This window comes from Phoxinus phoxinus, assembly GCF_949152265.1.
Source record: "Phoxinus phoxinus genome assembly, chromosome: 20".
In the NCBI taxonomy this organism is placed as follows: domain Eukaryota; kingdom Metazoa; phylum Chordata; class Actinopteri; order Cypriniformes; family Leuciscidae; genus Phoxinus; species Phoxinus phoxinus.
The window spans coordinates 32,456,992-32,476,129 of NC_136895.1; the positions used below are offsets into that span (position 1 = coordinate 32,456,992).

The following is a 19,138-nucleotide window of genomic DNA, read 5'->3' on the forward strand; positions in this document are numbered from 1 at the left end:
GGGGGGGGAAGGCGTGTCCTCGTGCAGATATACGATCCTTACTGCTACTACTCTCTCTCTCTCTCTCTCTCTCTCTCTCTCTCTCTCTCTCTCTCTCTCTCTCTCTCTCTCACACACACACACACACACACACACACACAGATCGCAGGGAAAGAGGGACGACAGACTGGAGGAGTTTGATCTGCTGTTCAGGTATGTTTGCATGTTTGAGAAAGGAAAGACGCGATCAGACTCATACTCACAGGACAGGAACAGTGTGGGTTAGATGTGTGTTTGTGTGAAGTTCTGCTCTTCATCTGTCAGTCGCGTGTGTGTGTGTGTGTGTGTGTGTGTGTGTGTAGCCTCGGACACACTCCACACGTGTGTGTTTTCTGATTTATTCTGTACGTCAACGTACATCGACCCAATCTCGACACTCATGACTGGACTTCGGTCCTGAAGACTCGACTCGACACGTCTCACTCTCTGACAGATTACAAGTGTGTGTCTGATTATATCTCTTCTCCGGCTAAAATAAATAAATATAGAGTTTATGTCGTTTGGATAATTCATATGTTTGTATAGTTTATATAGTATTAAGTTTATATAATTTGTTTCATATAGTTTATAGTTTAAATTTATGTAGATTAAATGATCTAAATTTGATTGATCTAGATTAAATTTGTGTAATTCTTAGTTGTGACGTGTATGTTCTGTGTTAGTTTCATTTTCATCCTGAGTTCCTAGTTAGTTCCCTTGTTTAATTTCTGTTTCCACACGCCTGAATCATAATCATAATCATAATCATAATCATACACTGTTGGCTCGTTGGCCAGAGGAGAACTGAGCGACTGGTGCCATTGGCTTGGCTTGCTTATTTGGTACATTAAATTGAACATTTTATTTAATATTCAACAATATTATTGATCTCCTGCATTGACACTATTATACAACAACTGAACTGGGCTGGACGATGACATCACGGTTTTCTCCAGAGCGGCTAAAAATGAACTACCGTATTTTCCGGACTATACGTCGCACTTTTTTCATAGTTTGCTGGTCCTGCGACTTATAGTCAGGTGCGACTTATATATCAAAATGAATTCATACTGACTGAGATGAACCGAGAGAAAGCATTACCGTCTGCAGCCGCGAGAGGGCGCTCTAGTTAGCGGAGTTGTTCAGAAGCGACACCGAGGAAGAATGGATTCAGTGTTGGTATTCAAGCGTTTCACTCGTTCATTTGTCCGTTATCGTCTATGTTTACGTGGTTGTGTTTGTATTATCTCTCCTGTTATCTGCTGTGATTTCTCTTGTGTATTTATTAAAGACTGTGTTTTTGTTCCTACTTCTTCGTCGTGCTCTTCAACACAGCCGCTCCCTCATAGTGAGTAAAACATCAAGGACACACGTCAGTCCAGTTTCTGTGCCTGGAACAGGGCAGCAGTGCCTCGAGGTCCACACCAGTGGAATGTTTACAACGGGCGTGCTTCACTACCTTTCCGGACCGCTCTCGGTGCGTCTTCTATCAGCCTCAATGGGAAAGCAAAGCAGGTCTGCCCGGTGTGGGTCCTCGGGGGAGTGGGTGGGACGTCACCAGCCCCGCTCCAGACCCAGAGCCCAGCACAGACTTCATGCCTGAGCCCACTGCAGACACTGAGCCCCCAGGCCACCAGGGAGAAACACCAGAGCCGACGCCTGAGCCAAACCTCGCCTGAGCCTAACGGACAGTCTGACCAGGTGCGTGATCCACTTACATCGTCCGCTCCTGCCGCTGTGGATGAGTTGCGACTGGCCTCTGGAAATTATTTAGAGGTATTGGAAGAGGGAATTTCCCTGTTTCTCCTATCTCCTGTGTCTCCAGAGTCCGTCCGTTCCTCCACCTCGGGCCTCCTGCTCCACCTCGGGCCTCCTGCTCCACCTCGGTCCTCTGGCTCCACCTCCCTCTGGCTCCACCTCGGCCCTCCGGCTCCAACTCGGCCCTCTGGCTTCACCTCGGCCATCCGGCTCCACCTCGGTCCTCTGGCTCCACCTCCCTCTGGCTCCGGCTCCACCTCGGCCCTCCGGCTCCACCTCGGCCCTCCGACTCCACCTCCCTCTGGCTTCACCTCGGCCCTCCGACTCCACCTCCCTCTGGCTCCACCTCGGCCCTCCGGCTCCACCTCCCTCTGGCTTCACCTCGGCCCTCCGACTCCACCTCCCTCTGGCTCGACCTCGGCCCTCCGGCTCCACCTCGGCCCTCTGGCTTCACCTCGATCCTCCGGCTCCACTTTGGCCCTCTGGCTCCACCTCGGCCCTCCGACTCCACCTCCCTCTGGCTTCACCTCGGCCCTCCGACTCCACCTCCCTCTGGCTCCACCTCGGCCCTCCGGCTCCACCTCCCTCTGGCTCCACCTCGGCCCTCCGACTCCACCTCCCTCTGGCTCCACCTCGGCCCTCCGGCTCCACCTCCCTCTGGCTCCACCTCGGCCCTCCGGCTCCAACTCGGCCCTCTGGCTTCACCTCTATCCTCCGGCTCCAACTTGGCCCTCTGGCTTCACCTCTATCCTCCGGCTCCACTTCGGCCCTCTGGCTCCACATCGGCCCTCTGGCTCCACCTCGATCCTCCGGCTCCATCTCGGCCCTCCGGCTCTACCTCGATCCTCCGGCTCCACCTCGATCATCCGGCTCCACCTCGGCCCTCCGACTCCACCTCCCTCTGGCTCCACATCGGCCCTCTGGCTCCACCTCGATCCTCCGGCTCCACCTCGGCCCTCCGGCTCCACCTCAGCCCTCCGGCTCCACCTCGATCCTCCGGCTCCACCTCGGCCCTCCGGCTCCACCTCAGCCCTCCGGCTCCACCTCCCTCTGGCTCCACCTCGATCCTCCGGCTCCACCTCGGCCCTCCGGCTCCACCTCGATCCTCCGGCTCCACCTCAGCCCTCCGGCTCCACCTCGATCCTCCGGCTCCACCTCGGCCCTCCGGCTCCACCTCGGCCCTCCGGCTCCACCTCGATCCTCCGGCTCCACCTCGATCCTCCGGCTCCACCTCGGCCCTCCGGCTCCACCTCGATCCTCCGGCTCCACCTCAGCCCTCCGGCTCCACCTCGATCCTCCGGCTCCACCTCGGCCCTCCGGCTCCACCTCGATCCTCCGGCTCCATCTCGACACTCCGGCTCCACCTCGATCCTCTCGATCCTCCGGCTCCACCTCTGCCCTCTGGCTCCACCTCGAAGTTTATATAATTTGTTTAGTTTATGCATTGTGTATAATTTATCTATATAGTTTGTATATTATTTTATTTAGTTAATATATATGCAAAAGTGTTCAGTAACTCAGTTGATTTGACTGGTTTGGTCTGTTTCAGCGTCATGGCGTCCGCGGCCCCTCAAAAGAGGGTGGTGTCGTCTGTCTTCATCACTCTGGCATCTCCGTTCAGGGCGACCGTCACCCCGACGGCTCAGGTCCACAGCAGCAGCCCGACGCGAGAGCAGCCGCGGCTACGGAGCTCAGCGTCACACGACGAACGGATCAGCCCGCTGTACGCCCAGCCCACCGCCGCCCCCTGCAGGCGGGACAGCACACGCACACCGGACGGTGGGGAACGCTTCACTACACAGCAGTTCAAAGCAGCTTCACACGATGTTATGCTCATGATTATAGTCAAGTTAGAGCTGGGCGATAATATATTTTGCGCAGTTGAGAGTTGCTGTACAGTGTATGTGTGATAGTAAGCTGGATTGTCTGATTGATTCTGGATCTGTTAGTGTTTGTAAGCAGTAACCCTGATGACCTCCCTCCTCCATGTGCCCCCTGCGACCCCGAGCCCGGACCCCCGGATGCCCCTGCAGAGGTCAGTCTGTCAGAGAGAGCGGCGCCCCCTGCTGGAGGGATGGTGAACGAGCCGTCAGCCGGACCGCACTGCACCGGTGAGAATCCTGCTGATAACTGGAATAATGCTGTGAGAGGACAGTTGTTCAGAGCTGTGTGTGTGTGTGTGTGCCTCAGATGTGTGTGGGTTCTGCCGCAAGCTGGTGCCGCTGTCTGAACCGGCCATCGACGCTCTGAACCGCACGTACCACGCCTCGTGCTTCCAGTGCCGGCAGTGCCACGCTCCACTGGCTGCCAGACTCTATTACACTAAATCTGGGATTCCTCTGTGTGAGGACTGTTACCAGGTACTGAGTGTGTGTGTGTGTGTGTGTGTGTGTGTGTGAGAGAGAGAGAGAGAGAGAGAGAGAGAGGACTGTTACCAGGTACTGAGTGTGTGTGTGTGTGTGTGAGAGAGAGAGAGAGAGAGAGAGAGAGGACTGTTACCAGGTACTGAGTGTGTGTGTGTGTGTGTGTGTGTGTGAGAGAGAGGACTGTTACCAGGTACTGAGTGTGTGTGTGTGTGTGTGAGAGAGAGAGAGAGAGAGAGAGGACTGTTACCAGGTACTGAGTGTGTGTGTGTGTGAGAGAGAGAGAGAGAGAGGACTGTTACCAGGTACTGAGTGTGTGTGTGTGTGTGTGTGTGTGTGTGTGTGTGTGTGTGTGTGTGTGTGTGAGAGAGAGAGGACTTTTACCAGGTACTGAGTGTGTGTGTGTGTGTGTGTGTGTGTGTGAGAGAGAGGGAGAGAGAGAGGACTGTTACCAGGTACTGAGTGTGTGTGTGTGTGTGTGTGTGTGTGTGTGTGTGAGAGAGAGAGAGAGAGGACTGTTACCAGGTACTGAGTGTGTGTGTGTGTGTGTGTGTGTGTGTGTGTGTGTGTGTGTGTGTGTGTGTGTGTGTGTGTGTGATTGAATCAAGCATTCCATAGAGCCGTGTAATAACACACATTATATTATGATGATGATTATGACAGGCCAGTCTGGAGCCGTGCTGGGCATGTGGTGACGTCATCAAAGACCATGTGATCCGAGCGCTGGAACGAGCCTATCACCCGCCCTGTTTCGTGTGCGTGACGTGCCGGCAGCCAATCGGAGAGCAGCGTTTTGCGCAGGGGGAAGTGGGAGAGGTTTACTGTCTGCAGGACTATTACAGGTACAACATCTGCTCACTTCTGCTCACTTCTGCTCACTTCTGCTCACTTCTGCTCACTTCTGCTCACTTCTGCTCACTTCTGCTCACTTCTGCTCACTTCTGCTCACGTCTGCTCACTTCTGCTCACTTCTGCTCACGTCTGCTCACTTCTGCTCACGTCTGCTCACTTCTGCTCACTTCTGCTCACTTCTGCTCACGTCTGCTCACTTCTGCTCACGTCTGCTCACTTCTGCTCACGTCTGCTCACTTCTGCTCACTTCTGCTCACTTCTGCTCACGTCTGCTCACTTCTGCTCACGTCTGCTCACTTCTGCTCACTTCTGCTCACGTCTGCTCACTTCTGCTCACGTCTGCTCACTTCTGCTCACTTCTGCTCACTTCTGCCCACGTCTGCTCACTTCTGCTCACGTCTGCTCACTTCTGCTCACGTCTGCTCACGTCTGCTCACTTCTGCTCACGTCTGCTCACTTCTGCTCACGTCTGCCCACGTCTGCTCACGTCTGCTCACGTCTGCTCACTTCTGCTCACTTCTGCTCACGTCTGCTCACTTCTGCTCACGTCTGCTCACTTCTGCTCACGTCTGCTCACGTCTGCTCACTTCTGCTCACTTCTGCTCACGTCTGCCCACGTCTGCTCACTTCTGCTCACGTCTGCTCACTTCTGCTCACGTCTGCTCACTTCTGCTCACGTCTGCCCACGTCTGCTCACGTCTGCTCACGTCTGCTCACGTCTGCTCACGTCTGCTCACTTCTGCTCACGTCTGCTCACTTCTGCTCACGTCTGCCCACGTCTGCTCACTTCTGCTCACTTCTGCCCACGTCTGCTCACGTCTGCTCACGTCTGCTCACGTCTGCTCACTTCTGCTCACGTCTGCTCACGTCTGCTCACTTCTGCTCACTTCTGCTCACTTCTGCTCACGTCTGCTCACTTCTGCTCACTTCTGCTCACTTCTGCTCACGTCTGCCCACGTCTGCTCACTTCTGCTCACGTCTGCCCACGTCTGCTCACGTCTGCTCACGTCTACTCACGTCTGCTCACTTCTGCTCACTTCTGCTCACTTCTGCTCACGTCTGCTCACTTCTGCTCACTTCTGCTCACTTCTGCTCACGTCTGCTCACTTCTGCTCACTTCTGCTCACGTCTGCTCACTTCTGCTCACTTCTGCTCACGTCTGCTCACTTCTGCTCACGTCTGCTCACGTCTGCTCACGTCTGCTCACTTCTGCTCACTTCTGCTCACGTCTGCTCACTTCTGCTCACGTCTGCCCACGTCTGCTCACTTCTGCTCACGTCTGCTCACTTCTGCTCACGTCTGCTCACGTCTGCTCACGTCTGCTCACGTCTACTCACGTCTGCTCACTTCTGCTCACTTCTGCTCACGTCTGCTCACTTCTGCTCACTTCTGCTCACTTCTGCTCACGTCTGCTCACTTCTGCTCACGTCTGCCCACGTCTGCTCACGTCTGCTCACGTCTGCTCACTTCTGCTCACTTCTGCTCACTTCTGCTCACGTCTGCTCACTTCTGCTCACTTCTGCTCACGTCTGCCCACGTCTGCTCACTTCTGCTCACGTCTGCTCACGTCTGCTCACTTCTGCTCACGTCTGCTCACTTCTGCTCACGTCTGCCCACGTCTGCTCACGTCTGCTCACGTCTGCTCACTTCTGCTCACTTCTGCTCACGTCTGCTCACGTCTGCTCACTTCTGCCCACGTCTGCTCACGTCTGCTCACGTCTGCTCACTTCTGCTCACGTCTGCTCACGTCTGCTCACTTCTGCTCACTTCTGCTCACGTCTGCTCACGTCTGCTCACGTCTGCTCACTTCTGCTCACTTCTGCTCACGTCTGCTCACGTCTGCTCACTTCTGCCCACGTCTGCTCACGTCTGCTCACGTCTGCTCACTTCTGCTCACGTCTGCTCACGTCTGCTCACTTCTGCTCACTTCTGCTCACGTCTGCTCACTTCTGCTCACTTCTGCTCACGTCTGCCCACGTCTGCTCACTTCTGCTCACGTCTGCTCACGTCTGCTCACTTCTGCTCACGTCTGCTCACTTCTGCTCACGTCTGCCCACGTCTGCTCACGTCTGCTCACGTCTGCTCACTTCTGCTCACTTCTGCTCACGTCTGCTCACGTCTGCCCACGTCTGCTCACGTCTGCTCACGTCTGCTCACTTCTGCTCACGTCTGCTCACGTCTGCTCACTTCTGCTCACTTCTGCTCACTTCTGCTCACGTCTGCTCACTTCTGCTCACTTCTGCCCTACGTCTGCTCACGTCTGCTCACGTCTGCTCACTTCTGCTCACGTCTGCTCACGTCTGCTCACTTCTGCTCACTTCTGCTCACGTCTGCTCACTTCTGCTCACTTCTGCTCACGTCTGCCCACGTCTGCTCACTTCTGCTCACGTCTGCTCACGTCTGCTCACTTCTGCTCACGTCTGCTCACTTCTGCTCACGTCTGCCCACGTCTGCTCACGTCTGCTCACGTCTGCTCACTTCTGCTCACTTCTGCTCACGTCTGCTCACGTCTGCTCACTTCTGCCCACGTCTGCTCACGTCTGCTCACGTCTGCTCACTTCTGCTCACGTCTGCTCACGTCTGCTCACTTCTGCTCACTTCTGCTCACTTCTGCTCACGTCTGCTCACTTCTGCTCACGTCTGCCCACGTCTGCTCACGTCTGCTCACTTCTGCTCACTTCTGCTCACTTCTGCTCACGTCTGCTCACTTCTGCTCACGTCTGCTCACTTCTGCTCACTTCTGCTCACGTCTGCTCACTTCTGCCCACGTCTGCTCACGTCTGCTCACTTCTGCTCACTTCTGCTCACTTCTGCTCACGTCTGCTCACTTCTGCTCACGTCTGCTCACTTCTGCCCACGTCTGCTCACTTCTGCTCACGTCTGCTCACGTCTGCTCACTTCTATTCAGGTCTGCTCACGTCTGCTCACTTCTGCTCACTTCTGCTCACTTCTGCTCACGTCTGCTCACTTCTGCTCACTTCTGCTCACTTCTGCTCACTTCTGCTCACGTCTGCTCACGTCTGCTCACGTCTGCTCACTTCTGCTCACTTCTGCCCACGTCTGCTCACTTCTGCTCACTTCTGCTCACTTCTGCTCACGTCTGCTCACGTCTGCTCACTTCTGCTCACGTCTGCTCACTTCTGCCCACGTCTGCTCACGTCTGCTCACTTCTGCTCACTTCTGCTCACGTCTGCTCACTTCTGCTCACGTCTGCTCACTTCTGCTCACGTCTGCTCACTTCTGCCCACGTCTGCTCACTTCTGCTCACTTCTGCTCACGTCTGCCCACGTCTGCCCACGTCTGCTCACTTCTGCTCACTTCTGCTCACTTCTGCCCACGTCTGCCCACGTCTGCCCACTTCTGCTCACTTCTGCTCACTTCTGCTCACGTCTGCTCACGTCTGCTCACTTCTGCTCACTTCTGCTCACGTCTGCCCACGTCTGCCCACGTCTGCCCACTTCTGCTCACTTCTGCTCACTTCTGCTCACGTCTGCTCACGTCTGCTCACTTCTGCTCACTTCTGCTCACGTCTGCTCACGTCTGCTCACTTCTGCTCACTTCTGCTCACTTCTGCCCACGTCTGCTCACGTCTGCTCACGTCTGCTCACGTCTGCTCACGTCTGCTCACTTCTGCTCACGTCTGCTCACTTCTGCTCACGTCTGCCCACGTCTGCTCATGTCTGCTCACGTCTGCTCACGTCTGCTCACGTCTGCTCACTTCTGCTCACTTCTGCCCACGTCTGCTCACGTCTGCTCACGTCTGCTCACTTCTGCCCACGTCTGCTCACGTCTGCTCACGTCTGCTCACTTCTGCTCACGTCTGCTCACGTCTGCTCACTTCTGCTCACTTCTGCTCACGTCTGCTCACTTCTGCTCACTTCTGCTCACTTCTGCTCACGTCTGCCCACGTCTGCTCACTTCTGCTCACGTCTGCTCACTTCTGCTCACGTCTGCCCACGTCTGCTCACGTCTGCTCACGTCTGCTCACTTCTGCTCACTTCTGCTCACGTCTGCCCACGTCTGCTCACTTCTGCTCACTTCTGCCCACGTCTGCTCACGTCTGCTCACGTCTGCTCACGTCTGCTCACGTCTGCTCACTTCTGCTCACGTCTGCTCACTTCTGCTCACTTCTGCTCACGTCTGCCCACGTCTGCTCACTTCTGCTCACTTCTGCCCACGTCTGCTCACGTCTGCTCACTTCTGCTCACTTCTGCTCACGTCTGCTCACTTCTGCTCACTTCTGCTCACTTCTGCTCACGTCTGCCCACGTCTGCTCTAAAATAACACACTTGTGTTTCTGTGCAGGAAATACGCTCCTCAGTGCCGCTCGTGTTCACAGCTGATCATCCCTCGAGACGACGGAACCGACAGCTTCACTGTGCAGTGTCTGGGTCACTCTTACCATGAGCACTGTTACCGCTGCGAGGTGTGTGTGTGTGTGTATGAGTGTGTGTGTGTGTTTGTGTGTGTGTGAGTGTGTGTCTGAGTAACTCTTACCATGAGCACTGTTACCGCTGCGAGGTGTGTGTGTGTGTGTATGAGTGTGTGTGTGTGTTTGTGTGTGTGTGAGTGTGTGTCTGAGTAACTCTTACCATGAGCACTGTTACCGCTGCGAGGTGTGTGTGTGTGTGTGTGTGTGTGTGTGTGTGTGTGTGTATGTGTACCTAACCCTAACTCTTACCATGAGCACTTTCAAACACTCGCTCGGTATCGCACTATGGGAACGCCTCTGGGCGTGACAGATCCTGGAAGCACCAATCACACCACGCCTGTCAGTTGACAGACCAATCACGACAGTGGCGCGGGAGTCCCGCCTCCCTCATATACACCACTGCCGGTCAGGGGCGTAGCACCAAATGTTGGGCCCCGGTCACAGAACCAAGGGGCGGGCCCCTCACTACAGCATAATATACATCAATATATCTGTGTGGGCCCCCAGTTCGCCCCCTGTCCGACGCCTGCTGCCGGTCCTACTCCGTTCTCCACTCTTCCCCGTGCACTGCAAAATCGAGGCTATCCTTCAGCAGGACCTGTCTTCAAAATAGTGGTTTAACTGCTCTGAGCCGAGCCGTCGGTACGTGATCGAACGCTGCTGTTTTGTTAGCGGGTCTTTTTTCACTGCAACATTTGATTTAATTTGATTCTGATATTCTAAGAGAAGTAACGTGTAATTCTCTTAGATATTCCTTTTTTCTGAGTTGTACGTTGTGGTGAGCTTGGACAATATTATTTACTATGGTAACTACTAGTTCTGCAAGCGGCGCACCGAAAGCAGAAACGCCACGTGTGCGTGCGGTTCAGTGAACGCTCGCGGTTCCCTCTCCCCGGCGAGGTGCTGGAGAGAAGAGTGCGGCCCGCGGCCACTCACGAGGGAGAGCCCTGCTTTTCTTCATGCAGCTGGGCCGAATATATGGACGAAGTCTCCCCCCAACTACCTCCCCTCTTTGGATCCTTACGGATGTAAGAGAGGACGATGATGAAGACGAGGCCATCGCTCGTCTGTTGGAGGACAAAGGTGAGGAGGATGACGACACATCCCCAGCCCCGGCGGAGCTCGACCTACTGCAAACGTACCGGCGGCAGAACTCCCCGCTGACTGGCCGTCGCAGCAGAAGGGCAGGGGTCATTTCTGGCATAAGCCTTTTTCACACAGGGTTCCTGTAAAAAGATTTTATAGGCTGGATGTCGATAACATGGAGGAGTTAGGGATGTCAAATTCCCCTCCTGTTGAGCTGTCAGTTGCACATCATCTCCACCCTAACGCAGGACAGCCTTTTCCTCGGCTTCAGCTTCACTGCCAGGACGCACTGAGCGTCTAGCAGCCTCAGTTTTTCAGAAGAGTTTTTCGGAAGTTCTCAACCTTCCAGAGCTGCGGTCCAGAGCTGCGGCCCAGAGCTGCGGCCCAGAGCTGCGGTCCAGAGCTGCGGTCCAGAGCTTCGGTCCAGAGCTGCGGTCCAGAGCTGCGGCCCAGAGCTGCGGCCCAGAGCTGCGGTCCAGAGCTTCGGTCCAGAGCTGCGGTCCAGAGCTGCGGTCCAGAGCTGCGGTCCAGAGCTGCGGTCCAGAGCTGCGGTCCAGAGCTTCGGTCCAGAGCTGCGGTCCAGAGCTGCGGTCCAGAGCTGCGGTCCAGAGCTTCGGTCCAGAGCTGCGGTCCAGAGCTGCGGCCCAGAGCTGCGGCCCAGAGCTGCGGTCCAGAGCTGCGGTCCAGAGCTGCGGTCCAGAGCTGCGGTCCAGAGCTGCGGTCCAGAGCTGCGGCCCAGAGCTGCGGTCCAGAGCTGCGGTCCAGAGCTGCGGCCCAGAGCTGCGGTCCAGAGCTGCGGTCCAGAGCTGCGGTCCAGAGCTGCGGCCCAGAGCTGTGGTCCAGAGCTGCGGTCCAGAGCTGCGGTCCAGAGCTGCGGTCCAGAGCTGCGGTCCAGAGCTGCGGTCCAGAGCTGCGGTCCAGAGCTGCGGCCCAGAGCTGCGGTCCAGAGCTGCGGCCCAGAGCTGCGGTCCAGAGCTGCGGTCCAGAGCTGCGGCCCAGAGCTGCGGTCCAGAGCTGCGGCCCAGAGCTGTGGTCCAGAGCTGCGGTCCAGAGCTGCGGTCCAGAGCTGCGGCCCAGAGCTGCGGTCCAGAGCTGCGGTCCAGAGCTGCGGTCCAGAGCTGCGGCCCAGAGCTGCGGTCCAGAGCTGCGGCCCAGAGCTGTGGTCCAGAGCTGCGGTCCAGAGCTGCGGTCCAGAGCTGCGGTCCAGAGCTGCGGTCCAGAGCTGCGGTCCAGAGCTGCGGTCCAGAGCTGCGGTCCAGAGCTGCGGCCCAGAGCTGCGGTCCAGAGCTGCGGTCCAGAGCTGCGGCCCAGAGCTGCGGTCCAGAGCTGCGGTCCAGAGCTGCGGCCCAGAGCTGCGGTCCAGAGCTGCGGTCCAGAGCTGCGGTCCAGAGCTGCGGCCCAGAGCTGCGGTCCAGAGCTTGAGAAAAGACTTCTTAGATGCTCCAGTTGAGCCCAAAGCCCTTACCGGGCATCGGTCACTGCTATGCGACAACGGTGTGATCTACAGAAGCAGGAGGCTGAGGCTTTCCAAACTTGCCTCCCTCGCACATCCGCCTCTAGGGTTTCTCAACCACGGCCAGGATTGACGCCCCCAGAGGAGAGGTCAGTCCAACTTCAGAGGCCCTGGACCTTCTCGGCCTCAGCTCAGCCGAGGGGAACACCTTCCTTCAGCCAGACACCGGCCAGCAAACCCTCAGCGAGGGAAGAAACGGCGAGCAACCTAATATTTAGTTATGCTCAGGACAAAGGGATGAGCAACAGCACTCACGGAGTATCTCACGGAGCGGCCATGTTCTGCCCCTCCCGCCAAGAGAAGGCGTCGGAGACGGGAATTGTTCACAGGAAGAAGTTATCCAATGACCAGTTCAGTTGTGAAGTTTGCACCAGTTCCCCCAGTGCCTCACAGAGAAGTTACCCTCCCTCCACCCACGGTTACAGCAGAGGGCAGTTTTCTGAAAGACATGTGCTGTGAAAATAATAAACACGTCCCCTGTGCAGGCAGGCAGTGGGCCGAGGGCACAGCAATGTTTGAAAAGAAAAACACAAAAACTAAATTGTCCAGATCAGAGCTGCAGTCCCCAGCTCCACCGCTAGATGGCGCCGCCGCGTCACTAGTGGACGAGAGCTGCTGGCTCATTCCGTCCTAAGTATGTAAAAAAAAAAAAAAGCAAGTTGGTTGACATGCCTGCTTCGGGCAGCATATCTGCAATACGGGAGTCTATATCCCATAGTGAGTTACCGAGCGAATGTTTGAAAGAGACCTTTAGTTTACTTGCGTGACCCCGGATCTCTGATGACATGAGTGAGGTGTCTCACCACACGTCCCTCCTTGCACGCGGAAGAGTGGAGAACCGGCAGTGGTGTATATGAGGGAGGCGGGACTCCCGCGCCACTGTCGTGATTGGTCTGTCAACTGACAGGCGTGGTGTGATTGGTGCTTCCAGGATCTGTCACGCCCAGAGGCGTTCCCATAGTGCGATACCGAGCGAGTGTTATCCGAGAACCGGGGTTACCCGAGTGACCTGAAGTTTCTCTGGAGCATAAGGTCTATGATAAATAACGAAGCAGCAAGTTTAAAAGCAGCTTCATCAAATGCACATATACACCAGAGCATCATTATGATGATTTCTGAATCATCAATGTTTTTCCTGATTATGGGAACATGATGGGAACGGTACTTGTGAATTTTGAATATTTTCTCAAAGTTCTGAAACATTTGAAAAACGTTTGACGAGCGTCCAACTAAAACACTCCGTGAACGATGTATAAATACTGTTTTTGTGCTGAAGTATTTAGAACATTATTAAAGATCTCTCTCTCTCTCTCTCTCTCTCTCTCTCTCACACACACACACACACACACACACACACACACACACACACACACACACACACACACACACACACACACACACACACACACACAGGTGTGCCGTGTGCTTCTGTCCCCGGAACCCAATGAGAGCGGCTGCCACCCGCTGGACGGCCGGATCCTGTGCAGGCCGTGTCACGTGACTCTGGTCCAGCGCGCGTCACTGTGATGAGGACACGCCCACTGAGAGGAGGACACGCCCACTGTGATGAGGACACGCCCACTGTGCCAGATACAACAATCGCTTCTTTTATTACCTTAATGCTTTCTTTCAACATTCCTCTGATTATATCAATGTACACTAGCGGTCAAAGTATGGGATCTGTACGATTGTTTAATGTTTTGGAAACAGCTGCATATATTTGCTCTAAAATACAGTGAAATATTATACAATTTACGAATAGCTGTTTTCTATGTGAATATCTTTTGATCATTACTGTATCAACTGTAGTCTTTTGCACTCTTTTTTGTAATATGCACAAAATGCAAAGCACCAAAGATATTTATTCAACAGCAACATCCCATAATCATTGTTATTTCCATTGTAAAAGGAATATGACTCCAAATAAACTACTAATATATGCCATCTTGTGCTCATTGTGACTGTGATTATTTGCGCAAAATATTCAGTATTTCTTGTGTAATATTGTGCTATGACACATCGTGACATTTGCTTTGATGTCGCATAGTGACGGGCGCGCGCAGGGTTGCGGTGCTCGTCACCGAGGGTTCCTTTGCGCGGTCCCGCTCCTGCACGCGCACGGCCGCGAGATCTTTTTCCTCGCACGAGCTCGCGGCGGATTTTTACCTCACGGTCAGAGATTAAACGACGCGAAAGCGCATATGTGCATGAACGGGACACGGTCGACGCAGGATGGTTCGGGAAACCAGACACCTCTGGGTGGGAAATTTACCCGAACATGTTCGCGAGGAGAAGATTGTGGAGCATTTTAAACGGTGAGTTACACAAGAAGCGGAGCTGCGCGCGCAGTGACGCGGCCTCGCGCGGACACAAACAGCCTCAGCGCGCGATGCCAGAAAATAAACGAATAAACGCCTATAAAAACGAGCTAAAACACCCGCAATGAACCATAAACACGATTTAAAATATAAAAACAAACCGAAGCGATCTCTGATGAGCCGCCAGCCCGCCAACATGACCAAGTTAGGCAGTTAGCTGGCCGCTTCACTAGTGACTAGTTAATGTTTTGCTGGTGGTTTAGTGGAATCTATCGTCTTTTTCACAGAAATCACGCAGAAAACGCAGAAATGTGCGTTCACGCCACAGTTACGCCTCACGAAAAGTCGCATAAAACGCGGTTTGAGTGAGAACAGCGAGTGTGTGTGTCCGTGTGCGGTGATTAGCTTGCTGCTAACAGGCTGAGCCGGTTTAACACCGAACCCGATTCAGTCCGAGAAACACAAACAAGAGTGAGAATCTGATGTTAGCGTTTAGCTTCATTCCGCGATAGTTCTGAAGTAAACTCAGTTTTACTACATAAACATGTAAGTATGGTGTTTTCGTTGAGTGAACTGCATTACTGCAATGTAGGAAACCGTTGTGAAATCGCTTTGCGTTCGTAGTCTAGTCACCTTTATTTATATAGCGCGTTTAACAATATAGACTGTTTCAAAGCAGCTTTACAGTGATAACAGGACAATAAAGTAACAGAGATTATTTTGGCTTTACAGCAGTTCTAGAGTAAAGTTATTGTCCTGCCTGTTAGTTTTTGATTGATTCACTTCCGTTGTAAAGATCATTAGTTATTAGCTTAGCCTAACCGCTAACACGACACCGTTCTAACAGAAAACTTTTAATGTGTTGCTGGACGTTTATTTGCACGACAGGTGTTTGGTGACTCGAGAACGCAAACTTTGAAATAGTTTCCAAGGTGCAAGTTTTGAAAAACGTTATCTCCGTGTAAACTTCAAAAACGTGAATTCGTGAAAACGGTGATGTAGAGTGAATATGCGCCCAAGCGTAATGAAATTGGCTAACAAAAAAATCATTATGAAGGTGTCATTTACAACGTTTTTGTATGTCAGAAAGTGTATTTTTGACTTTTAAATGTGTGTGTGTGTGTGTGTGTGTGGCCGACGCTGGTCACGTGACGCCTGGTTTACAGTGACTCGTCTCTTTCAGGTATGGCCGGGTGGAGAGCGTCAAAGTCCTGCGCAAGCGCGGCTCCGAGGGCGGCGTGGCGGCCTTTGTGGATTTCGTCGACATCAAAAGTGCTCAGAAGGCGCACAACGCCGTTAACAAAATGGGGGACAGGGACCTTCGCACCGATTACAATGAGCCGGGTTCGGTGCCCAGCGCCGTGCGCGGTCTGGAGGACGCCGCGCCCGCTAGCACTCACGGAAGGGAGGTTGCAGGGTTCTCGAGGAGCGCCGTGGGGCCGGTGTACGGGCCTCCGGTGACTCTCCACACCAGAGAGGGGCGCTATGAACGCAGACTAGACGGGTAAGTGGGACTACGGTGTCAGATACAGGGGTTGAGGTGGGGTTAAACACAATACTGATTGCTAAGACCAGATTCTCCGTTCTCTGAGGCCTGACTTCCTGCACACGGGATTATTAATCCTTGTCTATCATGTAAGAATGAGTGGATTAGATTGGTGTGTTCAAAATCAAAATGTGGGATTACTGTGTGAGCCATGAGCTGGATATCACCCACGTGGATATTACGAAGTCCGGCGGAGACGTAATGGGTGAGTTTGGATATTAGGCGTACTCCAAATCTGGGATATTACGATTCCTCGGATGGTGCTGTGTGGAAGTATGTGCCGACGACGGATTAAACAAGATTTTTAACGAGGGAAATAGAGATATCGCAAAACCTTTTTGTCAGTTGTCATTTGCCTTGCACGAGTATCCCATCACCCATCTGGTCATTGTGCTACTGTCTGTCATGGATGTGTATCACTGCCGTGGATTTAGGAGGAACCCCGTCGCGTGTGGAGTAAGTGTGTCAGGGTTCATCATCTCATCCTCCGTGTCACCGCACGTCATTCGTTAGAGAGGGCCGCTAACGCTCGTCGCTCGCGCTGGGATGTTTCCTCCAAGCTTTGAAGACCAGAAGACGTGACGGGAAGATTCCCGCTTCCCGAATGTTGGATCTAACCTCATGTTGGATGTATAGGTGTAGACCGAACTGGATTACCTGATCTCGAGTGGATGTACGGGAGAAGAGTTCGCCACGTCCCGCCGCTGCCGTTCGGAGGAAGTAAATGCGCTGGAATTACGCACCGTTTGGTTTTTTTGTGTGCGCCGTTCGGATTATTCCTCCCCAGTGGAAAGCTATGTTTTTCCTCATAAGAAGATTGTTTTTTTGTTCTTTTTTGGTAAAGACTTTATTTGTTTTTCCTAAATATTATTTTTGTTAAACGCATCAAGACGACGTACGGATAACCGGCGCAGCCCTGATTGGATGAAGATCGCATAGTGGGATCCGATCCGCTTCTTTCGACCGCTTTCCGCCGTCGCTGTTTTTGGCTCACACACAATTCCTCCTATATTGTATTGGGAATAAGTAGGGTCAGTTACTGCTCTGACAAGGTTGGTATTGCCCTGCCTTACGCCTCTCTGTGCTTTCTGTCTCTCTAACCTAGACACATAGTCTTTTAACCCCTGTTCTTTACTAACCCTAGAGCCTTGTGTTATTATTAACCCTTTGATTTCCCCGCGGCGTTCAGAGCCAGATAGCCAGCATGGTTCATGAGTCGGATAGAAACACTGCATGATTGGTGTAGAAGTTCATTTCCAGCAGCGCTAGAGCCTCAGTGTAGCTCGGATTTAAACCGTGGCTCAACCAACCCATTAGATTTACGATGAGTTAGCTGTGTGAGAATGATCCAGCCGGAAGCTAAGTGTGTGTGTTCCTCTTTCTGTCGTGTCTCTTCCCTGTCTCTCTCACAGCAGCGGTTCTGAGGGGCGGGAACGGGCGTACGAACACAGCCCGTACGGACACCACGAGCGCAGCGGCTCCTTCGAACGGCCGCGCCACTACAACACGGACTATTACAGGGACCGCTCCATGTTCGCTGGCTCCAGCCCGGCCGCTAGCGCTCTTAGCGGAGGCTTCGAAGCGACCGAGTCTCACTTTGAGCCTCGGATCCGCGACCCCTTCACCCTGTCTGGTTCCGCTCGCCGCGACCCGTACCGTGACGACAGGGGCCGGCGCGCGGACCGGACGTACCATCACCATCGGCGGAGCCGGTCGTCGCACTCATCGCAGTCGCGGCAGCCGTCGCCTCAGAGGAGCGCGGGACACACGCCTAAAGCTGCGCACTCGCCCAAGCGAGCGGCGGCGTCTCCGGGTCCGCGGTCTCGCTCGCGCAGCCCGTCCTCCAGCTCCGACTCCGCTAGCAGCACCAGCAGCACCGGCAGCGGCAGGTATCGTACCAGCGCTAGTGCCTACCTGTTCCTGTTCATGTTTATGACATTTTGCAGTTGTTACAACCTCATTATCAGAATCCGGAGGGGTAGGGTTGGGTATCGTTTGAATTTTAACTTGAACTTTTCGGTTCCTAATTTCGATTCCAATAAGGTAAAAAACGTGGATATTATTCACATTTAGTGTTATTGCTGAACATGTAACTGTGTGTGAATATCATGAGCAGAAATCACCAGGCTGAAGAACACTCACACACGGAGCGCTGGCCTGTGGTTTAAACACACCATAGAAGAACAACTAGCAGAGCTAATATACACTTCATTATTAAACACAATAAACACTTAATTATTAAACACTCCGTTATTAAACACAATAAACACTCAGTTATTAGACAAGAACACATACAACTGAACAAAGATACGATTGAAATAAACAGTGTTTTAAGATTTTCAGGTGTTTAGGTACAGAAACTGTAATCACATTGCGTGTAATCAAAGTTTACAAGCGTGCGCGTGTGACGAGTAGCGGCAGAGAAACGGCAGTATGTAATCGATCTCGGTCTGTTACGGCGAGTGATGCAGTTTAGGGCCCTATGAAATTAATTACATTTTTTCAAAAATTCAAACCAAATTCTGTGGTTTCCATTTAAAAAAATTCTCAATTCCATTTTTAATGTTTTAATAAATAATCAAAGTTTGTCTAACCATTTGGATTAAAACGTTAACAATATATTCATTTAGTAAAGTTTTTTTCACGCAAATGACCGAAATGTTTTTTTCAATTAAATTAATGTTCTATATTTTAGTTTGATGATGTTTTATTTATTATATTTACACTATTTATAATCTATTCACTTTGAGAAAATTAAATTTCCAATTTAAACTCTCGTAAATCTTGAATGGATCACAGACTGAAGTTTGAACTTTTCAAAGACAAGATTATTGTTAGATTATTGCTGATGTGAATTTTTTTTTGTAAAGTTACAGAATTTTACGTTTCTTATGAAAAATTAGCAAAAATACTATTTAATTTTTCTTTAATATGAAATGTATATTTTCAAAAACATAAATCCAAGCCATATATAAACCAGTTGTTAATGTGAGGCTGATATCTCAGTAAATGAGCTTTCAGTGATGATGTTCGGCTGCAGTACCAAACGCTTCCACTAGAGGAACTCCTCACATTCATTTCCAATGCGCTCATTTCTGACCGCGAGGAGCACAAGTTTTTTCAGGACCAATTTACCTGTTCGGATCATGGCCATGATTTGTGTGTGTTGTGTTCACACAGAAAGTGCCAAAACCTTCAAGATTCGTACCATTCTGATAAAAAAGAAAACAAGCGTAAAAAGTTTCGTCCAGA

At 52.6% G+C, this 19,138-nt stretch overlaps 2 protein-coding genes across 7 annotated transcripts in view; both read left to right on the top strand.

The window, feature by feature from the left end:
- Positions 1-14,059, top strand: fblim1 (filamin binding LIM protein 1). Of its 2 annotated transcripts, none has more exons than XM_079592250.1 (7): positions 1-192; positions 3,326-3,555; positions 3,726-3,887; positions 3,967-4,136; positions 4,803-4,981; positions 9,297-9,417; positions 13,436-14,059. In XM_079592250.1, the coding sequence occupies exons 2-7, from the start codon at positions 3,330-3,332 to the stop codon at positions 13,547-13,549; spliced, it is 972 nt and encodes a 323-aa protein (XP_079448376.1). In that variant the 5' UTR covers positions 1-192; positions 3,326-3,329; the 3' UTR covers positions 13,550-14,059. The 2 variants fall into 2 exon arrangements, with proteins under 2 accessions (XP_079448376.1, XP_079448377.1); XM_079592251.1 differs by having other exon boundaries at positions 191-479; positions 13,436-13,967.
- The window catches only part of LOC306987714 (msx2-interacting protein), a 26,921-nt gene continuing 21,823 nt past the window's right edge, over positions 14,041-19,138 (top strand). For 2 of the 5 annotated variants that reach the window (XM_079592220.1, XM_079592221.1), the window contains exons 1-3: positions 14,158-14,337; positions 15,524-15,844; positions 17,302-17,775. In XM_079592220.1, the coding sequence (XP_079448346.1) occupies positions 14,255-14,337; positions 15,524-15,844; positions 17,302-17,775 (878 nt within the window). In that variant the 5' untranslated portion in view covers positions 14,158-14,254. Of the gene's footprint in view, positions 14,338-15,523; positions 15,845-16,419; positions 16,939-17,298; positions 17,776-19,138 lie in introns of those variants that run through there. The other 3 variants (XM_079592219.1, XM_079592218.1, XM_079592222.1) reach the window with 3 other exon arrangements.